Here is a 27637-nt window from a genome sequence, read left to right as displayed (position 1 = left end):
AGAGGTCAAGATAATGGAATTCATAGTCCAGGAGTGCCTGGAAGAAATAAAATAATTTGTCTCTTATTGGCAAGTGAATATCTCGAGTTCTAGTGGTTGGAATCTTGTAACTATTGATTTCTGAGATACTTTAGGCCTTTTTAAGTGTTTTCTGAAAAAATCATTCAAATCCGTTCATTAGAGGTCAAGATAATGGAATTCATAGTCCAGGAGTGCCTGGAAGAAATAAAATAATTTGTCTCTTATTGGCAAGTGAATATCTCGAGTTCTAGTGGTTGGAATCTTGTAACTATTGATTTCTGAGATACTTTAGGCCTTTTTAAGTGTTTTCTGAAAAAATCATTCAAATCCGTTCACTAGAAGTCAAGATAATGGAATTTTTAGTCCAGGAGTGCCTGGAAGAAATAAAATAATTTGTCTCTTATTGACAAGTGAATATCTTGAGTTCTACGGGTTGGAATCTTGTAATTATTGATTCCTGAGATACTTTAGGCCTTTTTAAGTGTTTTCTGAAAAAATCATTCAAATCCGTTCATTAGAGGTCAAGATAATGGAATTCATAGTCCAGGAGTGCCTGGAAGAAATAAAATAATTTGTCTCTTATTGGCAAGTGAATATCTCGAGTTCTAGTGGTTGGAATCTTGTAACTATTGATTTCTGAGATACTTTAGGCCTTTTTAAGTGTTTTCTGAAAAAATCATTCAAATCCGTTCACTAGAAGTCAAGATAATGGAATTTTTAGTCCAGGAGTGCCTGGAAGAAATAAAATAATTTGTCTCTTATTGGCAAGTGAATATCTCGAGTTCTAGTGGTTGGAATCTTGTAACTATTGATTTCTGAGATACTTTAGGCCTTTTTACGTGTTTTCTGAAAAAATCATTCAAATCCCTTCATTAGAAGTCAAGATATTGAAATTCTTAGTCCAGGAGTGCCTGGAAGAAATAAAATAATTTGTCTCTTATTGGCAAGTGAATATCTTGAGTTCTACGGGTTGGAATCTTGTAATTATTGATTTCTGAGATACTTTAGGGCTTTTTAAGTGTTTTCTGAAAAAATCATTCAAATCCCTTCATTAGAAGTCAAGATATTGAAATTCTTAGTCCAGGAGTGCCTGGAAGAAATAAAATAATTTGTCTCTTATTGGCAAGTGAATATCTTGAGTTCTACGGGTTGGAATCTTGTAATTATCGATTTCTGAGATACTTTAGGGCTTTTTAAGTGTTTTCTGAAAAAATCATTAAAATCCGTTCATTAAAAGTCAAGATATTGAAATTCTTAGTCCAGGAGTGCCTGGAAGAAGTAAAATAATTTGTCTCTTATTGGCAAGTGAATATCTTGGGTTCTAGTGGTTGGAATCTTGTAATTATTGATTCCTGAGATACTTTAGGCCTTTTTAAGTGTTTTCTGAAAAAATCATTCAAATCCGTTCATTAGAGGTCAAGATAATGGAATTCATAGTCCAGGAGTGCCTGGAAGAAATAAAATAATTTGTCTCTTATTGGCAAGTGAATATCTCGAGTTCTAGTGGTTGGAATCTTGTAACTATTGATTTCTGAGATACTTTAGGCCTTTTTAAGTGTTTTCTGAAAAAATCATTCAAATCCGTTCATTAGAGGTCAAGATAATGGAATTCATAGTCCAGGAGTGCCTGGAAGAAATAAAATAATTTGTCTCTTATTGGCAAGTGAATATCTCGAGTTCTAGTGGTTGGAATCTTGTAACTATTGATTTCTGAGATACTTTAGGCCTTTTTAAGTGTTTTCTGAAAAAATCATTCAAATCCGTTCATTAGAGGTCAAGATAATGGAATTCATAGTCCAGGAGTGCCTGGAAGAAATAAAATAATTTGTCTCTTATTGGCAAGTGAATATCTCGAGTTCTAGTGGTTGGAATCTTGTAACTATTGATTTCTGAGATACTTTAGGCCTTTTTAAGTGTTTTCTGAAAAAATCATTCAAATCCGTTCATTAGAGGTCAAGATAATGGAATTCATAGTCCAGGAGTGCCTGGAAGAAATAAAATAATTTGTCTCTTATTGGCAAGTGAATATCTCGAGTTCTAGTGGTTGGAATCTTGTAACTATTGATTTCTGAGATACTTTAGGCCTTTTTAAGTGTTTTCTGAAAAAATCATTCAAATCCGTTCATTAGAGGTCAAGATAATGGAATTCATAGTCCAGGAGTGCCTGGAAGAAATAAAATAATTTGTCTCTTATTGGCAAGTGAATATCTCGAGTTCTAGTGGTTGGAATCTTGTAACTATTGATTTCTGAGATACTTTAGGCCTTTTTAAGTGTTTTCTGAAAAAATCATTCAAATCCGTTCACTAGAAGTCAAGATAATGGAATTCATAGTCCAGGAGTGCCTGGAAGAAATAAAATAATTTGTCTCTTATTGGCAAGTGAATATCTCGAGTTCTAGTGGTTGGAATCTTGTAACTATTGATTTCTGAGATACTTTAGGCCTTTTTAAGTGTTTTCTGAAAAAATCATTCAAATCCGTTCATTAGAGGTCAAGATAATGGAATTCATAGTCCAGGAGTGCCTGGAAGAAATAAAATAATTTGTCTCTTATTGGCAAGTGAATATCTTGAGTTCTAGTGGTTGGAATCTTGTAATTATTGACTTCTGAGATACTTTAGGGCTTTTTAAGTGTTTTCTGAAAAAATCATTCAAATGGTCTGTGGGAGCCTTTTCGGTGTCCTTAAGTGACCTGAAATGTAGAGTTAACTCCTAGAAATTTCCGGGTTTTGCGAGCAGTTGCCAGTAGTACTGCCTTTTACATGTGCTTATATAGATGTTCCCCAGTTGTTCCTAGTTGCTTAAGGTATTCCAGTAGACTCTTTGGTATTACACCCGTTGTCGATATAACATTCTCCATTGCCTTTCGATTTCAGTTTCTAGATGTCTTTATTTGGCGATTTTCTCAGTGTGTTTCTCTTGCAGATTATTGTTGTTCGGTATGGCTTCAAGTCAATTAGAGTGTTGTTTTCCTGAAAATTTTATCTATTAAAATAAGATCTGGTCTATTATGCCTTACATGTTGATCGGTAAGTACACTGCGGTCCCAATATAACTTATATCGGTCATTTTCCACTACGGGTTCTGGACTATATTTATAATACGGAACCTTCTCTGTTGTAATAAGTTCCAACTTCATTGCCAACCCTTGATGTAAAATTTTCCCAACTGAGTCTTTGTATTCTGTCGCTGCAAAGGCCTGACATCCTCCTGTTATGTGCCGGATTGTCTCTGATGTTTGGCATCCATACCGGCATTTGTCGTTTTGTACGGACGGATCTCTCACGATGTGCTTGAGATAATTTCTTGTTGGTATAACCTGATCTTGGATGCCTTGGTTTCTGGAAACATTTTGCCTGATACCAACCAATAGTTCGATCTCATTAGGATGCCGTCCATGAAGGGGCTTCTCCTGGTCCGTATGATGGTAGCTGCGCGCTTCCTCGCTCTTAAGTTGTAGAGAAGTAGAATCGTCTATTTGATTTATTGCGCGATGCAGCGTGGAATTTTCTCCTTGCCTCTAAAAATAGGATCTTAAGTTAGTGATTTGTTTTTCAAATTGTTTACCCAGATCTATTAATCCTCTTTCTCCAAGGTGGCGGGGGAGCATTGTTCTTTCAGTGGCACTTCGAGGGTAGTAGGGAGGGGTCCTCACTTTTCTTTGTAGCCTTTCTATGTCTGTCCTACTCCAATTAATTACCCCAAAAGAATAACTAAGAGCTGAACATGCGTAGGAGTTAAGTGCCTTAAACATATTTTTGCTGTTCTCAAAACTTGTCTTACCCTTTTTACAAACTCGTTAGTCGGTTCGCATATCATTGTTTGTTGTTCAATCGTTTGTGATTGTTTCATCCCCAAGTATTTGTAAATGGCCTCGAGGGTCTGGACATTCTGCATCTGATATTCTCCTGGCTGAATTTTTCCTCGGATTATATTGAGAGTACGGCGGCATTTATCTAGTCCAAGTTGCATGCCGATGTCGTTGGAGGAGAACTCTTCTACTATCTGCAGCATTTGGTCATGCAACAGATCGAGGGTTTTGCAAACGATCCGGTCTACTTGGGTCAGTGGTCCTTGGTCCGCTGGTCGAGCGGTTTCCATTACGGAATAAATGGTATTCTCCGCTTGATCCAGGGTCCAGTTGAACAAACTGTTTGAGCCCTATAATTTAGAAAGTTATTCATTAAATAACATTGAAAGTCGAAAAACTCATCCATTATCCCAAAGATGCTGGGCATACACTTTTTGTAGTCTGAGCGTTTAAGCGATGTAGGAATAAAGCCACAATCTCCCAATAACAATTATATTTACAAATATCCCAAACAATAACTTTGAATAAATAATAATTCTTAATTTATGCAAGTCTTATCACTTCGAGTCGAACCAATATATCTATTCTCTTTTGTTATCTCGCCCTGCGAAATATATTAAAGAATGTGACGCTCGCCTGAGTTATTCCAAAAACATCCGATCAGGTGAGTCATGTCGTTGAATATTTTAAGTTTCAGAGGTGGATTAGGAAGGGTAGTACGTCATTTTATAAAAGGTAAAAAACACGAAATCTACAGCATCACAAATACATTTAATAAAATAACGTGTATAAAAGTGTATGCCCAGCATCTTTGGGATAATGGATGAGTTTTTCGAGTTAAATAATGCTAATCAAGCTTCACTCATCCGCCTCTACCAGAAAAACCTTATCTCAAGGAAGAATTACCTACTGAAGATATGGTTTATTCAACAATGCTTGCTTTTTCACCTTACGCCAAATTTCGTTTCTTTGCGATGCAAAACAAGGACTCATGCAGGTAGAAAAGCCTTAGACCTGGCGAGAAAATCATGGTTGAAAGAAGAAATCAAAGACCACTACAGGAACTTAAACAACGTCAATGTAAAATTAAAGTTTTTATTTTTCAAACTTAACAACTTATTACATTATGCGGAATTTATTTATTTGGATTGTAAATTCAGAGATGAAGTAACAACTTTCGGCTCTACTACTTTTAATAGATTACACAAGAAACTTAGTAACCTTAAAAACAAATATATAACTTCACTTAGACTCAATGATTTCCACGAATATCGCATAAGAAATTTTAGTCATGTTTTTCACGATAGATTTATGAACCTTAGTGATGTTTCTTTTTCTGAAGTCGAATTAAAATTTCTTAACAACAATTTAAAATTTAATCTTCCTACCAGAACCGACCGATGTGTTAGGGAAACATTGGCTGTAGAGGCTGAAAATGCTCTACAGTCAACGGATATATCAAATAAGAACATTTTAAGAGCAAGAATAATTTCCTTTTTAAATCAAAATTGTTTCCTTAACAATAAACAGAGAATAAATCAAAACAACAACAAAATATTAAGATCTATAAAAAAGAAAATGAGGGACAACGATATAGTTTTCACAAAAGCCGATAAGGGATCATGCTTACTTGCCTTAAAAAGAGACGATTACATAAATAAAGTAATGGATTTTCTAAACACAGAAGACTTTGAAAAGGTCGACAGAGATCCGACAGGTCCATTCTTTAATAAATTAAAAAAAGTCTTAGACATGACCTTGGTAACCTTAGAATATTTTAATTCTACAAAACAAAAACTATATCCCATGAACCCTAAAACACCTCTATTATATGGGTTGCCAAAAGTCCATAAAACTAGCATGCCAATTAGACCTGTGGTTTCCTTTGTTGACTCCCCTTGTTACCAGTTATCATCTTGGCTTAACAACGTTCTTAGAAATGTCTCAAACTTCAAAGCACCATATTCTGTAACAAATTCAGTGAATTTTGCCAAAAGCATTCAGAATGTTCACGTTCCAGATACAGCCCAGCTTATATCGCTAGACGTGAAAAACTTATTTCCAAACATTCCACCCGCTGATTGTCTGGTCTTAGTCAAAGATCTTCTCAGGGGGAAACTTGATTCACTTTTGGTGGAAAATCTACTTTTGCTTCTTTCTACTGTGTTAGATCAAAATTTTTTCCAATTTAACAACCGTTTTTTCAAACAAAAAGAAGGTCTAGCAATGGGCTGTTCTTTATCGCCATTTCTTAGTGAAGTATTTCTTAGCAACTTAGAAACAAAAATAATGAGCAGTAATTTTAAAAATAACATCATCTTTTATAAACGGTATGTGGATGATATATGTTTGATTTGGAATGGAAGTGAGGTAGAGCTTACAAATTTCCATAATTATGTCAACTCTCTTCACTCTAAAATTGAGTTCACAATCGAACGGGAACAGAACAACACCTTACCATTCTTAGATTTATTACTTAAGAGGGAAAGAAATAAGATATCCTTTGAAATATTTCGTAAACAAGCAACAACAGATAATATTATACAATATAATTCAACATCACCGTCCTCACATAAATTTGCTGCTTTTCATTCTTTATTTTACAGACTTTTTAACATTCCACTTTCTCGTGAAGCTTTTAAAAAAGAATTCCTTACCATTAAACAACTAGCAGTCAGTAACTTTTTTCCCTCTTAAACCTATATATAAAATGTATTTTCAATATGTGAACAAGTATAAATTATCATTTAATTTTATCAGACAACAAACAAACAATATCAAAACTTTTAGGTCGTTTACTTATTTTGGACCAATTTCGTCACAATTATCCCGCTTTTTTTCTCCCTTTGGCATAACCGCAGCTTTTAAAACCAATAATACCTTAAATAGACATCTAATTAAAACTAAAGATAAACTAGCCCCGCTATCTTCTCCAGGAGTTTATGAGATTAGGTGTAAAGAGTGCCCTGCAGTGTACGTCGGCCAGCAGTGCTGCCAGATGTAACATAATTATCGAATTGTAACATAATTTATCCTTAAAATTGAACTGAAATATTACTTGTACCATATTCGATAATTGTAACATAATTTCACTAGAAAATAATTCAAAACGTTAAAATACATTTCAAACTTAATAAACTACCAAGAGAGTTTAGGATTTTTACCATAACGTGAGTTATATTATTGGCAAAATGTATATGTATACCATCTATCTATTATAGGCATCTACCCATTATATTTCCTCCCTACTAGCTATTTTTCAATTATTTATCCGAACTTCAAACCGATAACGCCATCTCTGGTGCAAGTTCAAGACCAAATCAATCAAATCCAAATCTTTAAACGGCGCTCGGCGTGGGCTCCGCTCCGCCGGTAACGAGTTGTGGGAATCACCGAACAGAACGTCAAATAAAAATAAAATCATACATATTAAAGCCTACGGTAGAGAGCTATAACTTTTTCACTGTGTAATTGGTAATATTATAATTGAAACGTGTAAAATGAACGCTGCAACTACGTCAAAATATTCTTCTGATTCGGACTCGGAATCTGAAGCAAACATCAATAGGAAACGTTTTAAAAACATGCAAAGACGGGAAACTAGACCTCAGCAATACAGGGTAGAATGGGAAAATCTTTATAAGGCGTGGTTAAAACCTGTTAAAGGTAAGTGTTATATTTCCGTTATGTAGGGTGTTAATTTAGTATATTAGGTACAATAAATTTGACAGATGAATCTTTAGGTTATTTTAATACAAGTTTAGATAAACGTGTGTCCGCAACGGCGATTTGTTTACGAGATGCAGAATGTTAATCTTAAATAAAACAATTGGTTTTTCAGGAATATCCTAATACGCTTTATCTAATTCTGTCATAATTTGGCGGTGGATAGTTTATACTAGTGAGGTGTTAATTTAGCCTTAGCTTGATTCAATTTATTAGAAGCGGCGTCGTGAGCGGTATACCTAAACGAATATTTTTGCTTAGAAAAATAATCGTAACTGACTTTTATATATAGATTTTTTATTTTCTTTAGATAAATTTATCAAAATAAATAAAAACAGAATAAATAAAATAAATAAATAAATTCGGTGGCTTAATATTACATAAATTATGTAATTAATAATTGGTGGGACTGTGGGACACTCTTTGATTTATTTGGTATTTATTGTGTTTTAGATAATCCTCTACGGGCAAGGTGCATTACATGTAACACTGATTTCCAAGCTGATATTACAGTCATCAAAAATCACGGCAAGGGCGTTAAACACATGAAGCTTGTAAAGGGACTGGCATCAAATCAACCTAAAATCGATTCTTCATTTTTTAAAAAGAATGAGGCTCAAGATCAAGTTTCCCAAGCAGAGATCAAAGTAGCCGCTTTTATTTCTGAGCATAACTTATCTATGAAACTGTCAGATCATTTAGTGCCCCTTATGAAAAATATGTTTCCTGACTCCAGAATTGCCAAAGACATGCAAATGGGAAGAACCAAATGTACCGGCATTATTAAGAACGTTTTGGGGAAATGTTGTTTTGAGGAGCTTGTAGAAGAGCTAAGGTATAAAAGGTTTAGTTTTTTAATAGACGAATCTACAGATATAAGCAGCGTAAAAAATATGTGTGTTTGCGTGCGGTACTTTTCTTCAAAATGTCAAAAAGTTGTAACTAGATTTTTTAGTTTAGTGCAATGTTTTTCTGGCAAAAATGCTGATGAAGCAAATACTGGTGCTACGGCTGAGGTAATATACAACAAGCTTATTGCTGTATTTACATCATCCGGGTTACCCTTAGAAAATATCATAGGCTTTGGTTCGGACGGCTGCAACACAATGTTTGGGTCAAAAAATTCTGTTGTTACTCGATTAGAACTTAACTTCCCTGGAATAGTTATTCAAAAATGTATATGTCATTCTCTCCATTTATGCGCCAGTGAAGCATGTAAAGTTCTTCCACGGCACTGTGAAGACTTAGCTAGGAATATTTTTAGTTTTTTTAAACACAGTAGCAAAAGGCAAGCTCAGCTTTTAGAATTTCAAGAATTTTGTCAAGTTGAGCCTCACAAAATTTTGCGGCCTTCGCAGACTAGGTGGTTTTCACTGCTCATGGTAGTTAACAGAATTATTGAGCAGTGGATTATCCATTACAGCTATATTTTACCCAGCAGTGGATTGGACATAGATTACTAGCATCCGAAACCATAGCCAATAGGTTAGGTGACAGTGAAACTAAACTTTTTTTTTATTTTCTCCAATGGATTCTTCCAAAATTTGTCGAATTAAACATTTATTTTCAAAACGAACAAGTAGTTATAACAACAGTTTATACTAAAATGTGCGAAACTTTTAAATTTCTTTTGTTGGCCTTTTTAAAACCCAATTATGTCCATCAAACAGAATTGCAAAACATAGATCCATCTAACGATAAATATTTTATAGAGTTAAACCAAGTATATCTTGGTATTAAGGTAATGGAAAATATTAATAAACTAAATCAGCAACAACAAGATGACTTCCTCATCCGATGTCGTCAATTTTTAATAGTATCTGCTATGGAGATGAAAAAAAGGTTTAATTTCAATGATAGTATCTTATCTAACTTAGCTATATTTGATAAGAATTATTGTAAGCCAAGACCTCAGTCTCTTATAGGGGTAATAAACTTACTACCTAGAATTATAGATCCTCAAGATACCGACAAAAAACAAAAAATTGATGACCAGTGGAGGCTATATTGTCAGTGCCTAAATGAGTTTGATGAGGATATTAAAAATGAAAATAACATTGACAAATATTGGTATAAAATATCTATAAAGAAAGACCTTTTAGACTCCAAACCATATGCAGATTTAGGCGCATTTGTTTTGGATATCCTTATTTTACCCCATTCCAATGCAGATTGTGAACGGGTTTTCTCTAAGGTAAATCTCATTAAAACTGATACGCGTAATAGTTTGTGCACTAAAACTATAAATGCACTACTTTTATCATCACAGCGCGCTCATGGTGAATGCTATAATTTTGATGTTACTCAAAAAATGACAAAGTCTATGATATCAAATATAATATATAAGAAGGATGGTGAAGAAGATATTAATATTTCATTTGAATAATGACTTTTGTGTTAACATTTTTTTCTTGTACCTAATTTCTGGTTTAAATTTCATACATAATATCAAAATATATAAGTTAAATTTATATTTGTTGGGGTTTTATTTAATACTAACTGTTTTTTACTAACGACGCAATTTTTTTATTTCCATTCCTCAATACTCTCTCTTAGAAAAATAAGTTCCGGATTGTAACATATTTTTCGAGAAAATCCGATAATTTTGACAACGTCGCTCGATAATTTCATACGTCACATCTGGCAGCACTGGTCGGCCAGTCTGGTAGGAAGATTTCTACTAGGATTAGTGAACACAAGGCCCAATACAATAAATTTAAAAATACCGAAATCACAGTGACCAGATCAGCTTTTGCTAATCACCTTCTCGACTCCAGACATGATTTTCCTGACAGCCAAAATATAAAAATACTGCATCAATGCAACAAAAGTAAAAAACTAGACTTGTTGGAGACAATGGAGGTTAGTAAAGCTTTTAAAAGCCCAGATCTGTCCTGTGTTAATGAAAGGTTTGATTTTGATGGCCACCTAGTTTTTAATAACCTCAAGTAGTTCTAGACTCTTAAATGATGGTTAGATTTCTGAAATGTATAAAGGATTTGATTGTTCAGTTGAGTTCTTTGTACATAGATAGTGCCACTTTATTGTAATCTTTGTTTACTTAAATATTAGGTGTTTTGTGTATGTTATGGTAAGTTTTTGTTGAATTATCCTGTTTTCGGGTTACATAATTTTAATTATTGTTTAGGTCTGATGATGCTCTAGTCGAGCGAAACATGTAACCTTCGTTATTTTATTAAATGTATTTGTGATGCTGTAGATTTCGTGTTTTTTACCTTTTATAAAAGTAACATTGAAAGTTACTGGATTTATACAGGTATAATGTGTGTATGGAAATTAATTGATTAAAAGTTTGTAAGTTTACTTGTGACTGACAGGGCGCATTTATTGGCCTGCTCGTTCACCAGATCTAACAGCGTGTGATTTTTTACTGTGGGGCTATTTTTATCTTAGTAAGTGATTTAACTTTGCAATCTCGGATGCTAAACCCATAGTTGGTAGAGTTAAGACGGTTCGAAAGAGGGTTCATAGCAAGACAGAACCATAATGGGCTCAGTGAGTCCCCTTGGAAGATTCCTGTTCGAATTGGAAAGTTGTTTGTACTTACTGTGCTTTACTGGATCGTTGTTCTCCAACTTGTCGTAGCGCTCTCTAGAAAAGACAAAGTATTACCATCAACTTTATACACTTTTAAAATGTTTATAAGCCATTCGTGTGGTACTGAGTCGAAGGCTTTCTTATAGTCGACGTAGGCAATAAAAATATTTCTCTTGTTGTGATATGCCTGGTTGTTGATGACAGTTGTTGTTCTTATATTATTATTATTATTATTATTATTAATTAACAAATAGCTATCGCCTGCCGTTACTGAAGTAATAAAATAAAATCAATTACTCCCAAATAATTAATTTTTAATTTGAAACCTTCCTTTTATATTTTATGTTTACATTTACATTAACATTTACTTTAGTATTTATGTTTACATTTTCACATTATAATTGGGATTTAGGGAAATTCAGGTTTCAGCAGCACATTTAAATTCTTAGAAATATTAGTTTTATAAGATGAATCGTAGCTTTAAGTGCTGTAAAAATAAGGATTTTTTAAATTACTGCTGCGTAGCCTGCAACTCAATCTTTCACCCTAGTTGCCTCGAGCGACAATCTGAGGTTATAAGGTTGGGAGGCTATAAAATTTTGTGTACGGAAAGATGTCAGACAACTTTTAATGAAGAAAAAGGTCAAACTAGAGCCTATGAACAGAAAATTGAGAGTATGATGGAGAAACTTAGGGAAAAGGATAGACACTTAGAGAGAATTCGTAGAAATAGTCTGGTTTTTGAGGATGAAGTATTTGAAGCGGAAAGAAAGTTTTCATCGACACTTGATATTCTCAATAAAAAAAATGATGAACTTAGTTACGAGATTGACAACTTTAAGACTAAGGAACATGATCTGAATTTGTTGGTAAAGTCTCTGGAACAGGAAAGAACGGACCTTTTACTCAGAATGGACAAATTAACGGATTTAAATAAGGACCTAATTACCAACATTCACGCTATAGAAAACGAGAGTCTTGCATATAAACATCAAATTTCTTTGCTACAAAGAGATGTTGATGAGTATTCTTCTATTAATGAAGGGATGGTGACTTCTATAAGAGTTTTAGAAGCAGAAAAAGAAAGCCACCTTTTGGAGATTGGGCTCTTGAAAACTCAGCAGGTGGTACCAACAGTCACTGACTCCAGGAATGTGCATACTGAGATCAATAAACAAAACAATAAACCTGATGATTTTCGTCCAAAGCTTCTGTTTGTAGCTGGAAAATGTGATAGATTGTTTCTTAAGCTTTTACGTAACAAAATGGGACATGTGTACAACATTCAATATTTTCTAAAACCTGGTTGCTTGACTCGTGATTTGGTACTAACTGCTTCAGCTCTTGCTTCCAATTTTACCAAGAACGATTTGGTGATCTTGTGGTTGAACGGAACATGTTCTCCTACATCTATTATTAACGATTTTATCATTCCCTGTAAAAACACTACTTTCCTAGTTATGACAAGCCCTTGTTTTGGACCAAGTTGCAGTGTTGTATATAATAGTAATCTGTCATTATATAAAGCTTTCCATAGAAACAGCATTGACCTAAGTCGAATACTTGAATGCAATTATGCTAATCATTTTGCTGATTTGGCTTGTATATTACATGGCCACATAAAAAAATATTTTCTAAACCCACTGTATAATTCTAAGCATCTAAAACTAGATAGATCACCTAATTTTGTCGAAAGCGTGGGAACTGCGTCTGAGCGTGTGACTGGTTCTCACTCTTTTTTATAGATGAGACCGTAGAGGTTGAGGCTCCCCTTCATTCAACTGCAATATCAAAATTAAAGCATTGTAGTGCATTTTTATTAAATATTCAATCCCTTCGGAATAAGGTGGATGAGCTTCAACTTCTGCTTGCTAATTTTAATTTTCCTGACATTGTTATATTAACGGAACATTGGCTTAGACCTAATGAATGTTTTTGTATTGATGAGTATGTACCACTGTCAGTTTATTATAGACAGAACTCTCTGCATGGAGGGACTGCTGTTCTAATTAGGAAACATTTTCAAAACTTATTCTGTACCGTTGATAAGTTTAGTGATGCCTCAGTTGAACGGGTTTTTGAGTGTTCGGTATGTAAGTTGTTTAATATGTACGTTATTTGTATATACCGCCCGCCCTCTGGGGATATCAGTCTATTTCTTGACAGGTTAGATTGTCTTCTGTCCCGGCTCCCAATTCACTCGCGTGTTATCCTGGCTGGAGATTTTAATATTAATTATTCGGAGGTTTCCTTACCGCAAAGAATTTCTCTTGATGGAATCTTCAAATCATTTGCACTCACCATGCATGTTAATGCACCCACTCGTATTTCGACCACTATTGATTATTTCTGCAGTAATCTGGACGGTGTTACCTGTTCAGTGCACTCAGTGGGTATATCGGACCACGAGGGGGTGTATGTCCAATTCCCTGGTGACTTTAAAGACTTTAAAAACAAATCTGGCCGCCGCATTGGGAGAGTGTTTAGCGGGAACAATTTGAATTTATTTTCTCAATCCATTTCGTCTGTTAACTGGAATCCGATTCGGGCTGCTCCACAACCATTTTCTTCCTTTTATTATACATTACGTGATAAAATAAATATCTGCTTTCCCTTGGTTAGACTTAAATCCAAGAGACGAAAACCATGGATCACCGCGGGACTAAAAACATCTGCCCAAAATTTGCGATGCTTAGCAAAACTTCGCAAATCTATTGACAATCAATTCATCAGGTCTTATTTTCAGGATTATCGGAAAATTTATAGGCATCTGATAAAAGTCAGAAAGGAACTGTATTACAATGAGCGCTTAGATTCGTCCGGTAACAGACAGAAGGAAAGTTGGTTAATCATTAACGAATGTAGGCAGTCTTCTCGTCGGCGGTTGGTTGAATCGGACTTGGGGCCCGATGATTTCAATGACTATTTTTCTAATATTGCTGAGAAGTTACTGGAAGCAGTTCCCAGTGACGGCGATCCATTGCAGTATCTTAATCGGAATGCTATCAACCAATCATTTTTTTTCCACCCTGTAGATGCCACCGAGATCCTTGAAACAATTCAGTGCTTGAAGAATCATAGGTCTTCGGGTTCCGATGGTATCTCTTCACGTCTGCTGTTACTTCTGCCTGCGAGCGCTTTGGGTGCTTTGGTTTGGGCAGTCAATCAGTCATTTCTTCAGGGTGAGTTCCCATCCTGTTTAAAGGAAGCTATGATTATCCCTCTTCATAAGGGTGGTAGCTTGGACCGACCCTCTAACTTCCGTCCCATATCAATTTTGTCTACCCTCTCCAAGGTTCTTGAGCGGCTTGCAAAAAAGAGAATTGTCTCTTTTTTGACCAAATACAATGTGCTGTTCCCTAATCAGTATGGATTTCAGTCATCTAGGGGCACGCAGGATGCCATTTTCAGATTCTTGGAGAATGTGTATCTATCTATGAACTCCAAGGAGGCTGCAGTAGCGGTGTTCTGTGATCTGTCCAAGGCCTTTGATTGTGTGGATCATGGAATACTGCTGTCAAAGCTTGATTTTTATGGATTTAGGGGAGTGGCTTTGGGGTGGTTGAAGTCATACCTGTCTGACCGCACACAGAGGGTGGTTGCATCTGGATTTTCGTCAGGGATAGCACATCTTAAATGTGGTGTACCTCAAGGGTCAGTGTTGGGTCCTATTTTGTTTTTATTATACGTTAATGACTTAAGCTCTCTATCACTGCATGGACTAATGGTTCAGTTTGCCGATGATACTACAATTCTGTGGCATAACAAAGATCAAAAAGTAGTCAGATCTCTCATAGTAGAGGACCTTCACAAAATTAAAGAATGGTGCATCTGCAATCAGCTTGTATTCAATGTTGATAAGACTTTTGTTCTGGGCTTTAAGTGTAATGTAGAGGGTTTTTTGTTTGATGAGCAGAGCCCACTACATGGTAGGGATTATTGTCGATTTCTCGGCCTCTTCATTGATGAGAGTTTAAGGTTTGACAACCACGTTTTGGGCCTCGCTGCTAAACTTTCTTCTGGTTGTTTTGCAGTCAGGGTTGCCAGGCATGAGCTGGGGGGGTTGTTTGCTCGTTCAGTTTATTTCGCCTTAATAGACTCTCATATCCGTTATGGGTTCCATTTTGGGGATTGTGCTCCAAGGGACTCCTTAACATAATTTTTACTATTCAGAAAAAAGCATTAAGGTATCTGTGTGGTGTTGGTCTGAGAGTCTCTTGTAAACCTCTTTTTGTAGCTGAAAGAATTTTAACAGTTTTCTCACTCTTTATATTGGAAACTGCAACACTCATACATAAGTCCGTAAGTCCACCATCCTGTACCAGTCATAATACTCGTCAAGTGGGCAACTTATCTCTTCCAATCCCCACCTCCTCACTTACGAGAAATTCTCTTATATTTATTAGTCGTAAAATATTTAATCATGTTCCTTTTTCGATTAGGACTGTTACAGACCATAAAAAGTTTAGGAGAGAACTAAAGAAATTAATCTTACCAAAAGCTTACTACAGCATTGAAGAGTATTTTAACGATTCATTTTAATATTTAAAATTATTTGGTTTTGTCTTGTTTATATAAAATATGCTTCTATGTACAATCAAAATCGATTCTGTATTCTGTTTTTGTCCTGTATCCTGTATAACCAAATAAATACTTGTATTATAAATTCTAGGATTAGGAAGCTTTTAGCATAAGTTTGTAAACTTGGCAAATAAAGTATATTTTGACTTTGACTTTGACTTTGACTTATGGTACCATGTATGTTTTTTAGGTTCTGGCCCAAAAACCTTATGGGAAAGCGATCGACGTGTGGAGCATAGGGGTGATTTCTTACATACTGTTATGCGGATATCCGCCCTTTTACGACGAAAACGACGTGAATCTCTTCGCGCAGATCTTGAAGGGGGAATTCGAGTTCGATTCGCCTTATTGGGACGAAATCAGCGACTCCGCCAAAGATTTCATCAGGAATTTGATCTGCGTCAACGTGGAGAAGCGGTACACTTGTCGGCAGGTGAATTTTTTCTTTGTTTTTTTTTTTTTTAAGAAAATTATTAAATCGGGAATTTTACCAAAAAAAAAAAGGCGTTGGCTCACCCCTGGATTTCCGGAAACGAGGCCTCCAGTAAGAATATCCATGGGACTGTGTCCGAACAGCTCAAAAAGAACTTTGCCAAGTCCAGGTAAGTCAGCAGCAATCTTATGGGCTAAGGAGTGTAGATTAAGCTTAATTATTTTTAAATAGTAATGAAATAAAGTCGCATTTATTAAATTAAAGTAAAAGAATTACATTCAGCGTAAAAAATCCTATATAGAGGCTTAATAGCAATTTATTCTTTTAAATTACTACTATGGTGGGTAACAACAGTAAAGACAATCAGTAACAATAATATTAAAAGAAAACTTCAAAGTAAATGCTCAAAATGCACTCGGTAAGGCGTCCCTTAAAGATCTTTGAATATTAAATAACATTTGTCGAATATTTTTGATAATATTAGCACCTTCCGTCGTAATTCTTTGCTAGAATTAATTGTATCTTTGTAAACCACGTCCTTCCAAATGTGTGACCAGAACAAAGTCTAGTGGGTTTAAGTCTGGACTTCTAGGTGGCCAAACAAGTTCACTGCCACCATAGAGTGAGCAAAATTCAGGTTTCTGAGATACTTTAGGGCTTTTTAAGTGTTTTCTGAAAAAATCATTTAAATCCGTTCATTAGAAGTCAAGATAATGGAATTCTTAGTCCAGGAGTGCCTGGAAGAAATAAAATAATTTGTCTCTTATTGGCAAGTGAATATCTTGAGTTGTAGTGGTTGGAATCTTGTAATTATTGATTTCTGAGATACTTTAGGGCTTTTTAAGTGTTTTCTGAAAAAATCATTAAAATCCGTTCATTAGAAGTCAAGATAATGGAATTCATAGTCCAGGAGTGCCTGGAAGAAATAAAATAATTTGTCTCTTATTGGCAAGTGAATATCTTGAGTTCTAGGGGTTGGAATTTTGTAATTATTGATTTCTGAGATACTTTAGGGCTTTTTAAGTGTTTTCTGAAAAAATCATTAAAATCCGTTCATTAGAAGTCAAGATAATGAAATTTATAGTCCAGGAGTGCCTGGAAGAAATAAAATAATTTGTCTCTTATTGGCAAGTGAATATCTTGAGTTCTAGGGGTTGGAATTTTGTAATTATTGATTTCTGAGATACTTTAGGGCTTTTTAAGTGTTTTCTGAAAAAATCATTAAAATCCGTTCACTAGAAGTCAAGATATTGAAATTCATAGTCCAGGAGTGCCTGGGAGAAATAAAATCATTTGTGTCTTATTGGCAAGTGAATATCTTGAGTTCTAGTGGTTGGAATCTTCTAATAATTGATTTCTGAGATACTTTAGGGCTTTTTAAGTGTTTTCTGACAAAATCATTAAAATCCGTTCACTAGAAGTCAAGATATTGAAATTCATAGTCCAGGAGTGCCTGGAAGAAATAAAATAATTTGTCTCTTATTGGCAAGTGAATATCTTGAGTTCTAGGGGTTGGAATCTTGTAATTATCGATTTCTGAGATACTTTAGGGCTTTTTAAGTGTTTTCTGAAAAAATCATTAAAATCCGTTCATTAGAAGTCAAGAAAATGGAATTTATAGTCCAGGAGTGCCTGGAAGAAATAAAATAATTTGTCTCTTATTGGCAAGTGAATATCTCGAGTTCTAGGGGTTGGAATCTAGTAATTATTGATTTCTAAGATACTTTAGGGCTTTTTAAGTGTTTTCTGAAAAAATCATTAAAATCCGTTCACTAGAAGTCAAGATAATGGAATTCTTAGTCCAGGAGTGCTTGGAAGAAATAAAATAATTTGTGTCTTATTGGCAAGTGAATATCTTGAGTTCTAGTGGTTGGAATCTTGTAATTATTGATTTCTGAGATACTTTAGGGCTTTTTACGTGTTTTCTGAAAAAATCATTAAAATCTGTTCATTAGAAGTCAAGATAATGGAATTCATAGTCCAGGAGTGCCTGGAAGAAATAAAATAATTTGTCTCTTATTGGCAAATGAATATCTTGAGTTCTAGGGGTTGGAATCTTGTAATTATTGATTTCTGAGATACTTTAGACTGTCTGGACTTCTAGGTGGTCAAACAAGTTCACTGCCACCATAGAGTGAGCAAAATTCAGGTTCATTCAGGTACTGGCAGAGAAAAATCAATTTAAATCCCATTTGAGAAAAATTTACTAATCGAAAATGTAATATTACAATTACTAATTTGTAATGATTATTGCGTTACTTGATATTTTTAACGCAGTATTTACAATCATGCATGTATTTTTTGTTTTGTTAACTTGTGGAAATGCCTTTTATGTTTGCACCAATTAATGAATTTGAAAAAAAAATTTCAATAAAATGAAATTCTGTTATAACGTAGTAATTGCTGTGCCACCCGGTATATACATAAGTAAAAGCCCTGATGATGATAGGTAGACAATTATTCGAAACGTCGATGGCAATTAATCAATAATAAACTCGTTTATTAGATGGCGCCAGGCGTACCACGCGACGGCCGTCATCCGTCAGATGCAACGGATGGCGTTGAGCAGCGGCGGGGGCGGCGGAGGCGGCCAAAAGAGTCCGTCGCCGCAGCCGCCCACGCCCCACTCCTCCAGTGCGGACCAATCGCGGGGCAGCAGCGCTTCCTCCTCCTCTGGAAAACCTTAAAATTCGTTCCTTCATTGACGGAACTCACCCAGCCTACTTAAGTACTACTACTACTCGTAATATTAATTGATTGATCATGCGCGGTTTAGCTTTAAATTCTCCTCGTATAAATAATAAAATAAAGGCTTAAATATCGGACAATATGTTCCTGGTAAAGGAGAAAAATGGCACAGGGAGAGATTTTGAAAAGATGTGCCAAACCGGGGCTTATAGCGGCTTTTTTAATAGAAAATAAAAATATCTGTACAGGGTGTTTCGTAGGCGGGATATTACAGGGGGGAAAGCAACGAATTGTTCAATGTCTAAAACGCTCTCAAAAATATTGTATCGATTTTAGTTGTATATACAACCATTTTGGAATTATTGAGGTCTTACAAAATGCTAAATATCTTCAAAACCCATGTACCGATTTTACTCGTTTTAGTTTCATATGAAAACTGATGAGTATCTTTATCAAAAAGGTCCTTACAAGTTTCCTTGTAAATTCAACTGTTTTGGAGTTATCGAGAACTTCTAGGGAGAGATTGAGAAAATCTCGATACTGTCAAAGGCTTTACAAAAATCTAAATATTTCGAAAACTCCTGTATCAATTTAATTGAATTTAGTTTCATATAAAAACTGTTGAGTTTCTGTACAAAAAAGCTCTTACAAGTTTCCTTTTACGTAAAACAACTTTCAAGTTATGGAGTCAAAATTTACATTGTCAAAGGCTTTAGAAAAATCTAAATACCGTAAAGTGGGGCGCTACTTTGTGACAATTTTGTAGGTTTTTTTGATGCTAAATCATGTAAACTTGCAAATAATAATAATAATATTATTTGCAAGTCCAGGAGTGTCTGTAAGGAGGAAAATAATATGTCTCTTATTGGCAAGTGAATATCTCGAGTTCTAGTGGTCCAAATTTCGAAATTCTTGATTTATAGACTAGTCTAAAGACTATTTTAGTCTTTTTTGAAAAAATCATTCAAATCCGTTCATTAGAAGTCAAGATATTGGAATTCTTAGTCCAGGAGTGCCTGTAAGGAGGAAAATAATATGTCTCTTATTGGCAAGTGAATATCTCGAGTTCTAGTGGTCCAAATTTCAAAATTCTTGATTTATAGACTAGTCGGAAGACTATTTTAGTCTTTTTTGAAAAAATCACCAAAATCCGTTAACTAGAAGTCAAGAAATTGGAATTCTTAGTCCAGGAGTGCCTGGAAGAAATAAAATAATTTGTCTCTTATTGGCAAGTGAATATCTCGAGTTCTAGTGATCCAAATTTCGAAATTTTTGATTTATAGACTAGTCTGAACACTATTTTAGTCTTTTTTGAAAAAATCATTCAAATCCGTTCATTAGAAGTCAAGATATTGGAATTCTTAGTCCAGGAGTGCCTGTAAGGAGGAAAATAATATGTCTCTTATTGGCAAGTGAATATCTCGAGTTCTAGTGGTCCAAATTTCAAAATTCTTGATTTATAGACTAGTCTGAAGACTATTTTAGTCTTTTTTGAAAAAATCATTCAAATCCGTTCATTAGAAGTCAAGATAATGGAATTCATAGTCCAGGAGTGCCTGGAAGAAATAAAATAATTTGTCTCTTATTGGCAAGTAAATATCTCGAGTTCTAGTGGTCCAAATTTCGAAATTCTTGATTTATAGACTAGTCGGAAGACTATTTTAGTCTTTTTTGAAAAAATCATTAAAATCCGTTCACTAGAAGTCAAGATATTGAAATTCTTAGTCCAGGAGTGCCTGGAAGAAATAAAATAATTTGTCTCTTATTGGCAAGTGAATATCTCCGGTTCTAATAGTCCAAATTTCGAAATTCTTGATTTATAGACTAGTCTGAAGACTATTTTAGTCTTTTTTGAAAAAATTACTAAAATCCGTTAACTAGAAGTCAAGAAATTGGAATTCTTAGTCCAGGAGTGCCTGTAAGGAGGAAAATAATTTGTCTCTTATTTGCAAGTGAATATCTCCGGTTTTATTAGTCCAAATTTCGAAATTCTTGATTTATAGACTAGTCCGAAGACTATTTTAGTCTTTTTTGAAAAAATCACTAAAATCCGTTCACTAGAAGTCAAGATATTGGAATTCTTAGTCCAGGAGTGCCTGTAAGAAGGAAAATAATATGTCTCTTATTGGCAAGTGAATATCTCGAGTTCTAGTGGTCCAAATTTCGAAATTCTTGATTTATAGACTAGTCTGAAGACTATTTTAATCTTTTTTGAAAAAATCATTCAAATCCGTTCACTAGAAGTCCAGATATTGGAATTCTTAGTCCAGGAGCGCCTGTAAGGAGAAAAATAATTTGTCTCTTATTGGCAAGTGAATATCTCCGGTTCTATTAGTCCAAATTTCGAAATTCTTGATTTATAGACTAGTCCGAAGACTATTTTAGTCTTTTTTGAAAAAATCACTAAAATCCGTTCACTAGAATTCAAGATATTGGAATTCTTAGTCCAGGAGTGCCTGGAAGAAATAAAATAATTTCTCTTATTGGCAAGTGAATATCTTGAGTTCTAGTGGTTGGAATCTTGTAATTATTGATTTCTGAAATACTTTAGCGCTTTTTAAGTGTTTTCTGAAAAAAATCATTAAAATCCGTTCATTAGAAGTCAAGATATTGAAATTCTTAGTCCAGGAGTGCCTGGAAGAAATAAAATAATTTGTCTCTTATTGGCAAGTGAATATCTCCGGTTCTATTAGTCCAAATTTCGAAATTCTTGATTTATAGACTAGTCTGAAGACTTTTTTAGTATTTTTTGAAAAAATCACTAAAATCCGTTCACTAGAAGTCCAGATATTGGAATTCTTAGTCCAGGAGCGCCTGTAAGGAGGAAAATAATTTGTCTCTTATTGACGAATGAAAAATTTTCATTATTTCGATTTTTATTTTTTTCTGGGAATGCTATTGATTGGAGAAAAAAATGGTTATAATAAAAGCTGTTTGGAATGTCAATGCGCATCAGATGCAATAGAAAAATAATTTTTATCTTTAATAGTTTTCCAGAAAATTGAGAAAAACCGTTAAACAGTTTTTCAGAATTTTCTCAAAAACTATTGGGAAAATTGAAAATTTTCTTGCACTATAGGATTTCTCATTAAAAACACTATAAATTATGTAGAATAACATTTAGACGTGAATTTTAAAATAAAGGAGTTATGAGCGATTTTTGAAAAATGAGCAAAATTTTGGGGAAATAATGTAAAAAAAAAATTTTTTTTTTTAATTTAATTTTTTTTCCAGTATATCGATAGAACACCTAAAATCCTTCAAAAAAGCTTAATAATACGTTTTTCGGAAATGTACCAAACACAAGATATACCCAGAGTGTCATAATGGCGGTCTGCGTTTTTTTTTCGTTTTAGGAATTCTATGGTAGTCGGTAAACGACACTGTGCTTTCATTAATATCTCCAATAACACCGAATCTAATTCGATATACTTAATGCCTTAAGCATGTCATTTAGGTCTACACCCTCCCCCATATTTTTATTGTATTCCTTGATTATCGCTGGCCGTTCAACTTCACCAAAAAAAAAACTACATATTATTATTATTAACTCTATTCAAACAACGAATTGTTTGTTAAAAATAAGGCTGAACACCCTGTATATCTCCTTATCCAGCTTGCTATTATATAAAAAAAAACGCTTCAAAACGAATCTCAAATTAAGTAATTGTGTACTTAGCCAACTGTTAACTTAACTTATTTGTAAGTACATTTGTCTAGTTATGTACGTCGTATATTATACTTTGTAAATACATAACCTGAAATATTGAATACAAAAAGAAAAAGGTGATCATACATAGCGCAACTTAGATATTAATAGAGTGTAGAATATTAGATAGGTCCATTCCAATGTAATTTCTAATTAATTTTTAACATTCCACCGTAATCTGTGTATACGTTTCGTTAGTTTCCGACCCCATAGATTATGTAAAATTGCTTTAATGTTGTAAATACATAGTAAATAAACACTATGGCGACTGTTTTATATATATATATACAGGATGGGTCGAAATTGGTTTTTTGATTCGTTCTGGTATAAATAATCGCCAAAATTCCGTTCAAATATGGAGATGTCGACGCGGTGATTCTTGTGATTTTTTAGTGAATCTCTAAAAAATGTTAACTAATGTCTATTGTAATATTTTTATTTTTTTACACGGTAGCAGTTGTTTAGTTGGGGGATAAATAACCGGATCTTAATACATTTATTTACTACCTACTCGAAATAATGAATACATTATATTGTAACGATAAATTATATAATATGATATGATGCTTTATTGTAAGAATTTTTTTTTTTTGGTTTATCGGTCTAATTCGATCATTACTCTCGTCTTGTTCAGCATTTTAATGAGGCGAAAAATATATGGATTGAAAAATGCATTTTTGTTTGGAATTTAAAAAAAAAAAACCTTTTCCTATGAGTCATGTTTGCTTAAAATGGAAGAACTATGTATGGAACCAGATGATTATAGAAATGTTCCTCCCTTTTCCCACAATCTACAGGATGTGCAAAAAAATATTCTTACAGAAGCGTTTTCGTTTTAAGCGAATTTTTGCCTGTATTAGTAAAAAAAGATAGTATATGACGTAATAAAAGTGAAACATCATGCAATTTCAATAGTGAGTCGAGTTCACCCTAATACGGGGCCATTACAGTCTTTATTTTTTAAAACCTAAAAAAAGAATGCATATTTCATTCAATGGTCGTAAAGACCCGTAATATAGGCATTTTTTTAAATATACTACTGAAGACAATTCCTTTAAAATTGGTCAAGTTCACACCGTTTTACGGTACCGTAAACCGGGGTAACTTTGGTACGGTTTTTCATGTTTTTATTAAATTATACCATATTTTACGAAATTAACACCCTTATACTTGTTAATTATAAAACTTCAAAGCATTTACCAACTATAACTTACAAAAAACAACGTCTGTTTATTGTTTAGGCTGAGATATTGGACTTAGAAAGTGTTTTAAAGTTACCCGGATTTTGGGGTAACTTTGGTACACAAATATTTTCTTTGATTATTTTGCCTGCTAAAAGCTACGTCCTTAAGATAGACGTTGCATTGAATTTACAATTTATTAAAAAAAAAGAAATACGTAGTTTATTAGATATTTGATGTATGCAAAAGATGTAAAAGCAGAAAAAAAAAACAATAAAATTTTAAAAATGAGGCCTATTTTATAATTTATTGTTTCAAAACATTGATTATACAAGATAAGTAAATATATAAGCTTAGGTTTTACTAAAAACATTTTTATAGAAGATCCTTTATCTCAGGAACATCAAAAACTTCTCGATTTCCTCTGCGTATCGGTTTATCTATGGACTTGAGTATCTCGTCATTACGATAATAGATTTCATCTTTACGACTTGGCCATTTCCACTGCTTTCCATATGATTTCATTACGTTTATGATGGCCCCATTTTTAAGAACCTTTGTAATTTGCCCAGGGTAGTATTTGCCATCAAAAATAACCAACACGTAATTCCCGACCATTCTATTAATTTCAGAACAGGCAGTTTCTTCCTCTGCCTTAGAATCCTCTTGAGAGTTCAGAACAAAAAGGGCTGTCATTGCTTTCTGCGTATATTACGGTTACAACGCTCTCATCAGTACTTGAATCCACCGAATTATTCTTTTGCCTTTTTAGCTTTTGTTTCTGCTTGTTTGCTTGCGTGATCAATGCCAAATTATTGGATTCTAAACTATCAGAAGCTATTTCTGGAATATTAATACTATTGGAGGTGGAGGGTTGAGGCTGAGAATAGTTAATAGGTACGGGAGAGACCGCGGGTTTTGTATGTCGGAGACTGTTATTCCTTTCCCAGGAGGTAATTGGAGTTTCTTCATTGAGATGTTCAAGAAAACTTTGTCCCACAACCGTTTTAATTAAAAGATCGTCTGCAACAACATTACCGCACAACCTACTTAACACAACTTTCCTATTTAAAGGGTAAATGCCGCATTCTTTAAATCCTGCTTTGAGACTCTCAACACCGCGTTCTTCTAATTTTGACATAAGTGTCTTTAATAGTCCAGGAAAAGTGTCCTTCGGCTTCCTTTTGCGGTATTTTTCCAGGCATTAAGAATTTGCCGCCAGTTACTTTTCATTGGGCGAAAATAGGCAACATCCAAAGGCTGAAGGAGATGAGTGCTATTAGGAGGCAATGCAATGAACCTAATATTATTCAATTCGCACAATCTGATGACTTCCCGATTAAGGTGGGAGCTAAGGTTGTCCCCAATCAATATTTTACGACCCTCCTGTCGTTTTAAAAAAACAATCTTCAAATATTTGGAAATCAAACCACCCACTGCTAGTACTATTGTAACGAGTATTTAAGGGGCCACCTTCTGTCCAAGTTGACCAAAGCCTTTGGGCCTTGTAGTTGACATACACGGGAGCAACCCGTCCAGCAGCATTTCCACAAATCATAAGGAAAGTACAGGCTTTTGAGGAATTTCGAATTGTTTCTTCCGGGTATTTGGTCCCTTTCCTGGTAATTACTTTTGATCGGCCTGGATCGTCAACGAGATTTGTCTCGTCATAATTGTAAATAAAGTCAAAGTCAAAAATAGCTTTATTGTTACGTAACATCATCTGTTGTTAACAAAGCATTATATAAAAACTTTAAGATAGTTGACAACATAATCTTTTACAAAAATATAAAAATTTTAACAATTCTTACATACATAGAATATAGAACACACCCAAAGAAAGGGTAGTAAGAATTCACATTACGCTGCGCAAAACTCTTCATTTAAAAACTCGTCTACAGAATAAAATGCTTTAGCAAGCAAAAGTTTCTTTATATTTTTTCCTAAAACGTTTTTCACAATTTATTAGCCTTATATAAAGGGGTAGGTGGTTAAAAAGCCTTCTGCCCCCATACACAAAAGAGGACTTAATCTGCTCACTTTTTGGGATAGGCAGAGGTAAAGAGAAGGTTGTTCGGAGATTGTAACCCGAGGAGGGGGGGCCAAGCTGATGGCGATATTTTTTGTGGATAAGACAAACAGTCTCAGAGTGTTTTAAAAATAATGGCCTATAGGGGCTACGGAAGGAAGCTGCACACATGTAGCATGGTATGGCTCTTTTTTGCAAAATAAATAGAGAGCTGAACAAATACTGAGAGCACACACCCCAAAACACAATCTCGTATCTCAGATAAGCCTCTATAAGAGCATGGTAGGCAATTTTGGCCACATCAAGTCCCAGAGAATGTGTTATTACTCTAATAGCATAACAGTTGGATGATAACTTCCCTAATAAAGAGGAGATATGATTTTCAAATTTTAATTGCTTATCAATCGTCAGGCCCAAAAATTTGCACGTTTCAGAAGGACTTATTGTTTCATTTTGCAAAGTTACATTTAAAAGTTAAAATATTAGTTTTAGAAATATTAAAAGTTTAGCTTTTAGATTCACACCATGACTTTACAAGAATTAAATCTTCATCAACAATATTCCTTAATCTCTTGGTGTCAGTGTCATGCCAAAGTATTGTTGTATCACCCGCAAAGATAGTAAATTTGCCCCTAATTGGAATTTGAGAGATATGATTGACATATAGCAGGAACAATATTGATCCAAGAACAGAACCCTGGGGTACACCAGCGTCCATATTCAGACGGGATGACATATCATTGTCAAAGAATACCCTTTGTGTTCTTCCAGATAGGTAAGAACGAAACCAGTCGAGAGCAACTCCTCTGAATCCATAGGTTTCTAGCTTCTGTAGCAGTACTCTGTGACTTACACAGTCAAACGCCTTAGATAAGTCACAGAACACCGCCGCCGCACTCTCCCCAGCGTTCAACCCCATGTACAGACTCTCCAAAAAATTGAAAATAGCATCAGATGTACCCAGTCTCGTCCGGAATCCAAATTGCTGATGGTTAAGAACATTATGCCGTTTCAGAAATTCCATCATCCTAGTTTTTACCAATCTTTCTAAAAGCAGGGCTATGGGTCTGAAATTTGATGGGTCATCATAGTTTCCACCCTTAAATAATGGTATAATCAAGGCATCCTTGAGTAAATGTGGAAAGGACCCACTTGAAAGTGAAACATTTAACACCTCAGCTAAAGAATCAAGGGTTGGTAGCGAAATATTAGCTGGGGGTACTCCTTCCAGCTCAGTTTGTAGATTATCAAAATATTCATTGATAATTGCGTCACTAATAGCCGCTCGAACGAGTAATATTTTGAGAAAACCGTTGACTGAGTTCAGGCCTATGTTTTAAAAATAAGCTTATCCAATCGGGTCCTGGATAGTTATCCTTAAAACATTGCACTTTTCTGCCTCGCTTTTCTAAATAAGACTTGACAATGGTTTTTAAGTCCTCACATGTCACCGGAAACCCAAAATTTGATAAAGCAATTAGGTGTCCAGAACATGACTCTTCTTCTTGGTCTGTAAAAATCCTTGGTTTGCCAGGCATTCGCGAAGTATTTTTTTGCTGCATTTCGAAGAGAAATTGACTTATTTTTAATCTCTTCAAGAGCTTGCTGAAGTTTCTCTTGGCTATAATTTTTGTAATTGCGTGCACCGAGGATACGCTGCTGCTGTCGAGGCATGACTTATCTGAAAAAAGAAATAAGAAACATAGAAACATACACTGCATCAACGGTGTAACTTTGGTACACTATATTTTTTAAATTTGTCCCCTACTTAGACATCTGCCGTCTAACTTTGGGACATGTACCAAAGTAACCTCCATATGTTATGATTTTTAGAACAAATTCAAATATTTCTTTTTTAATAAAAATTACAATTTTATATATGTTGTTAAAACTATCCTAGAA

The 27637-nt window shown here is 34.5% G+C and overlaps 2 protein-coding genes across 3 annotated transcripts in view; both read left to right on the top strand.

Annotated features, from left to right (window-relative positions):
• The window catches only part of LOC126746957 (calcium/calmodulin-dependent protein kinase type 1-like), a 32335-nt gene extending 9138 nt beyond the window's left edge, over positions 1–23197 (top strand). Inside the window, exons 3-5 of the mRNA XM_050455380.1 lie at positions 15886–16128; positions 16200–16297; positions 18635–23197. Coding sequence (XP_050311337.1) covers positions 15886–16128; positions 16200–16297; positions 18635–18815 — 522 coding nt within the window. The 3' untranslated portion in view covers positions 18816–23197. The remainder of the gene's footprint in view (positions 1–15885; positions 16129–16199; positions 16298–18634) is intronic.
• On the top strand, positions 705–11536 carry LOC126746953 (E3 SUMO-protein ligase KIAA1586-like). 2 transcript variants are annotated; one of them, XM_050455374.1, is made up of 2 exons: positions 705–7496; positions 8010–11536. In XM_050455374.1, the coding sequence occupies exons 1-2, from the start codon at positions 7331–7333 to the stop codon at positions 9017–9019; spliced, it is 1176 nt and encodes a 391-aa protein (XP_050311331.1). In that variant the 5' UTR covers positions 705–7330; the 3' UTR covers positions 9020–11536. Both variants share the same exon structure in this region; 1 of them encodes a protein (XP_050311331.1).
• Positions 23198–27637: the final 4440 nt, after the last annotated feature.

The sequence above is a fragment of the Anthonomus grandis genome, chromosome 18, assembly GCF_022605725.1.
Source record: "Anthonomus grandis grandis chromosome 18, icAntGran1.3, whole genome shotgun sequence".
Taxonomy (NCBI): Eukaryota; Metazoa; Arthropoda; class Insecta; order Coleoptera; family Curculionidae; genus Anthonomus; species Anthonomus grandis.
Note: the sequence above shows the minus strand (reverse complement) of the source record. Positions and strands in the feature narration are given on the sequence as shown.

Excerpts from the sequence above, each read along its gene's own strand:
- LOC126746953 (XM_050455374.1), top strand. The coding sequence starts at position 7,331 with ATGAACGCTGCAACTACGTCAAAATATTCTTCTGATTCGGACTCGGAA. Across the intron at positions 7,497-8,009 it reads GTGGTTAAAACCTGTTAAAG|ATAATCCTCTACGGGCAAGG; the intron begins GTAAGTGTTATA and ends ATTGTGTTTTAG.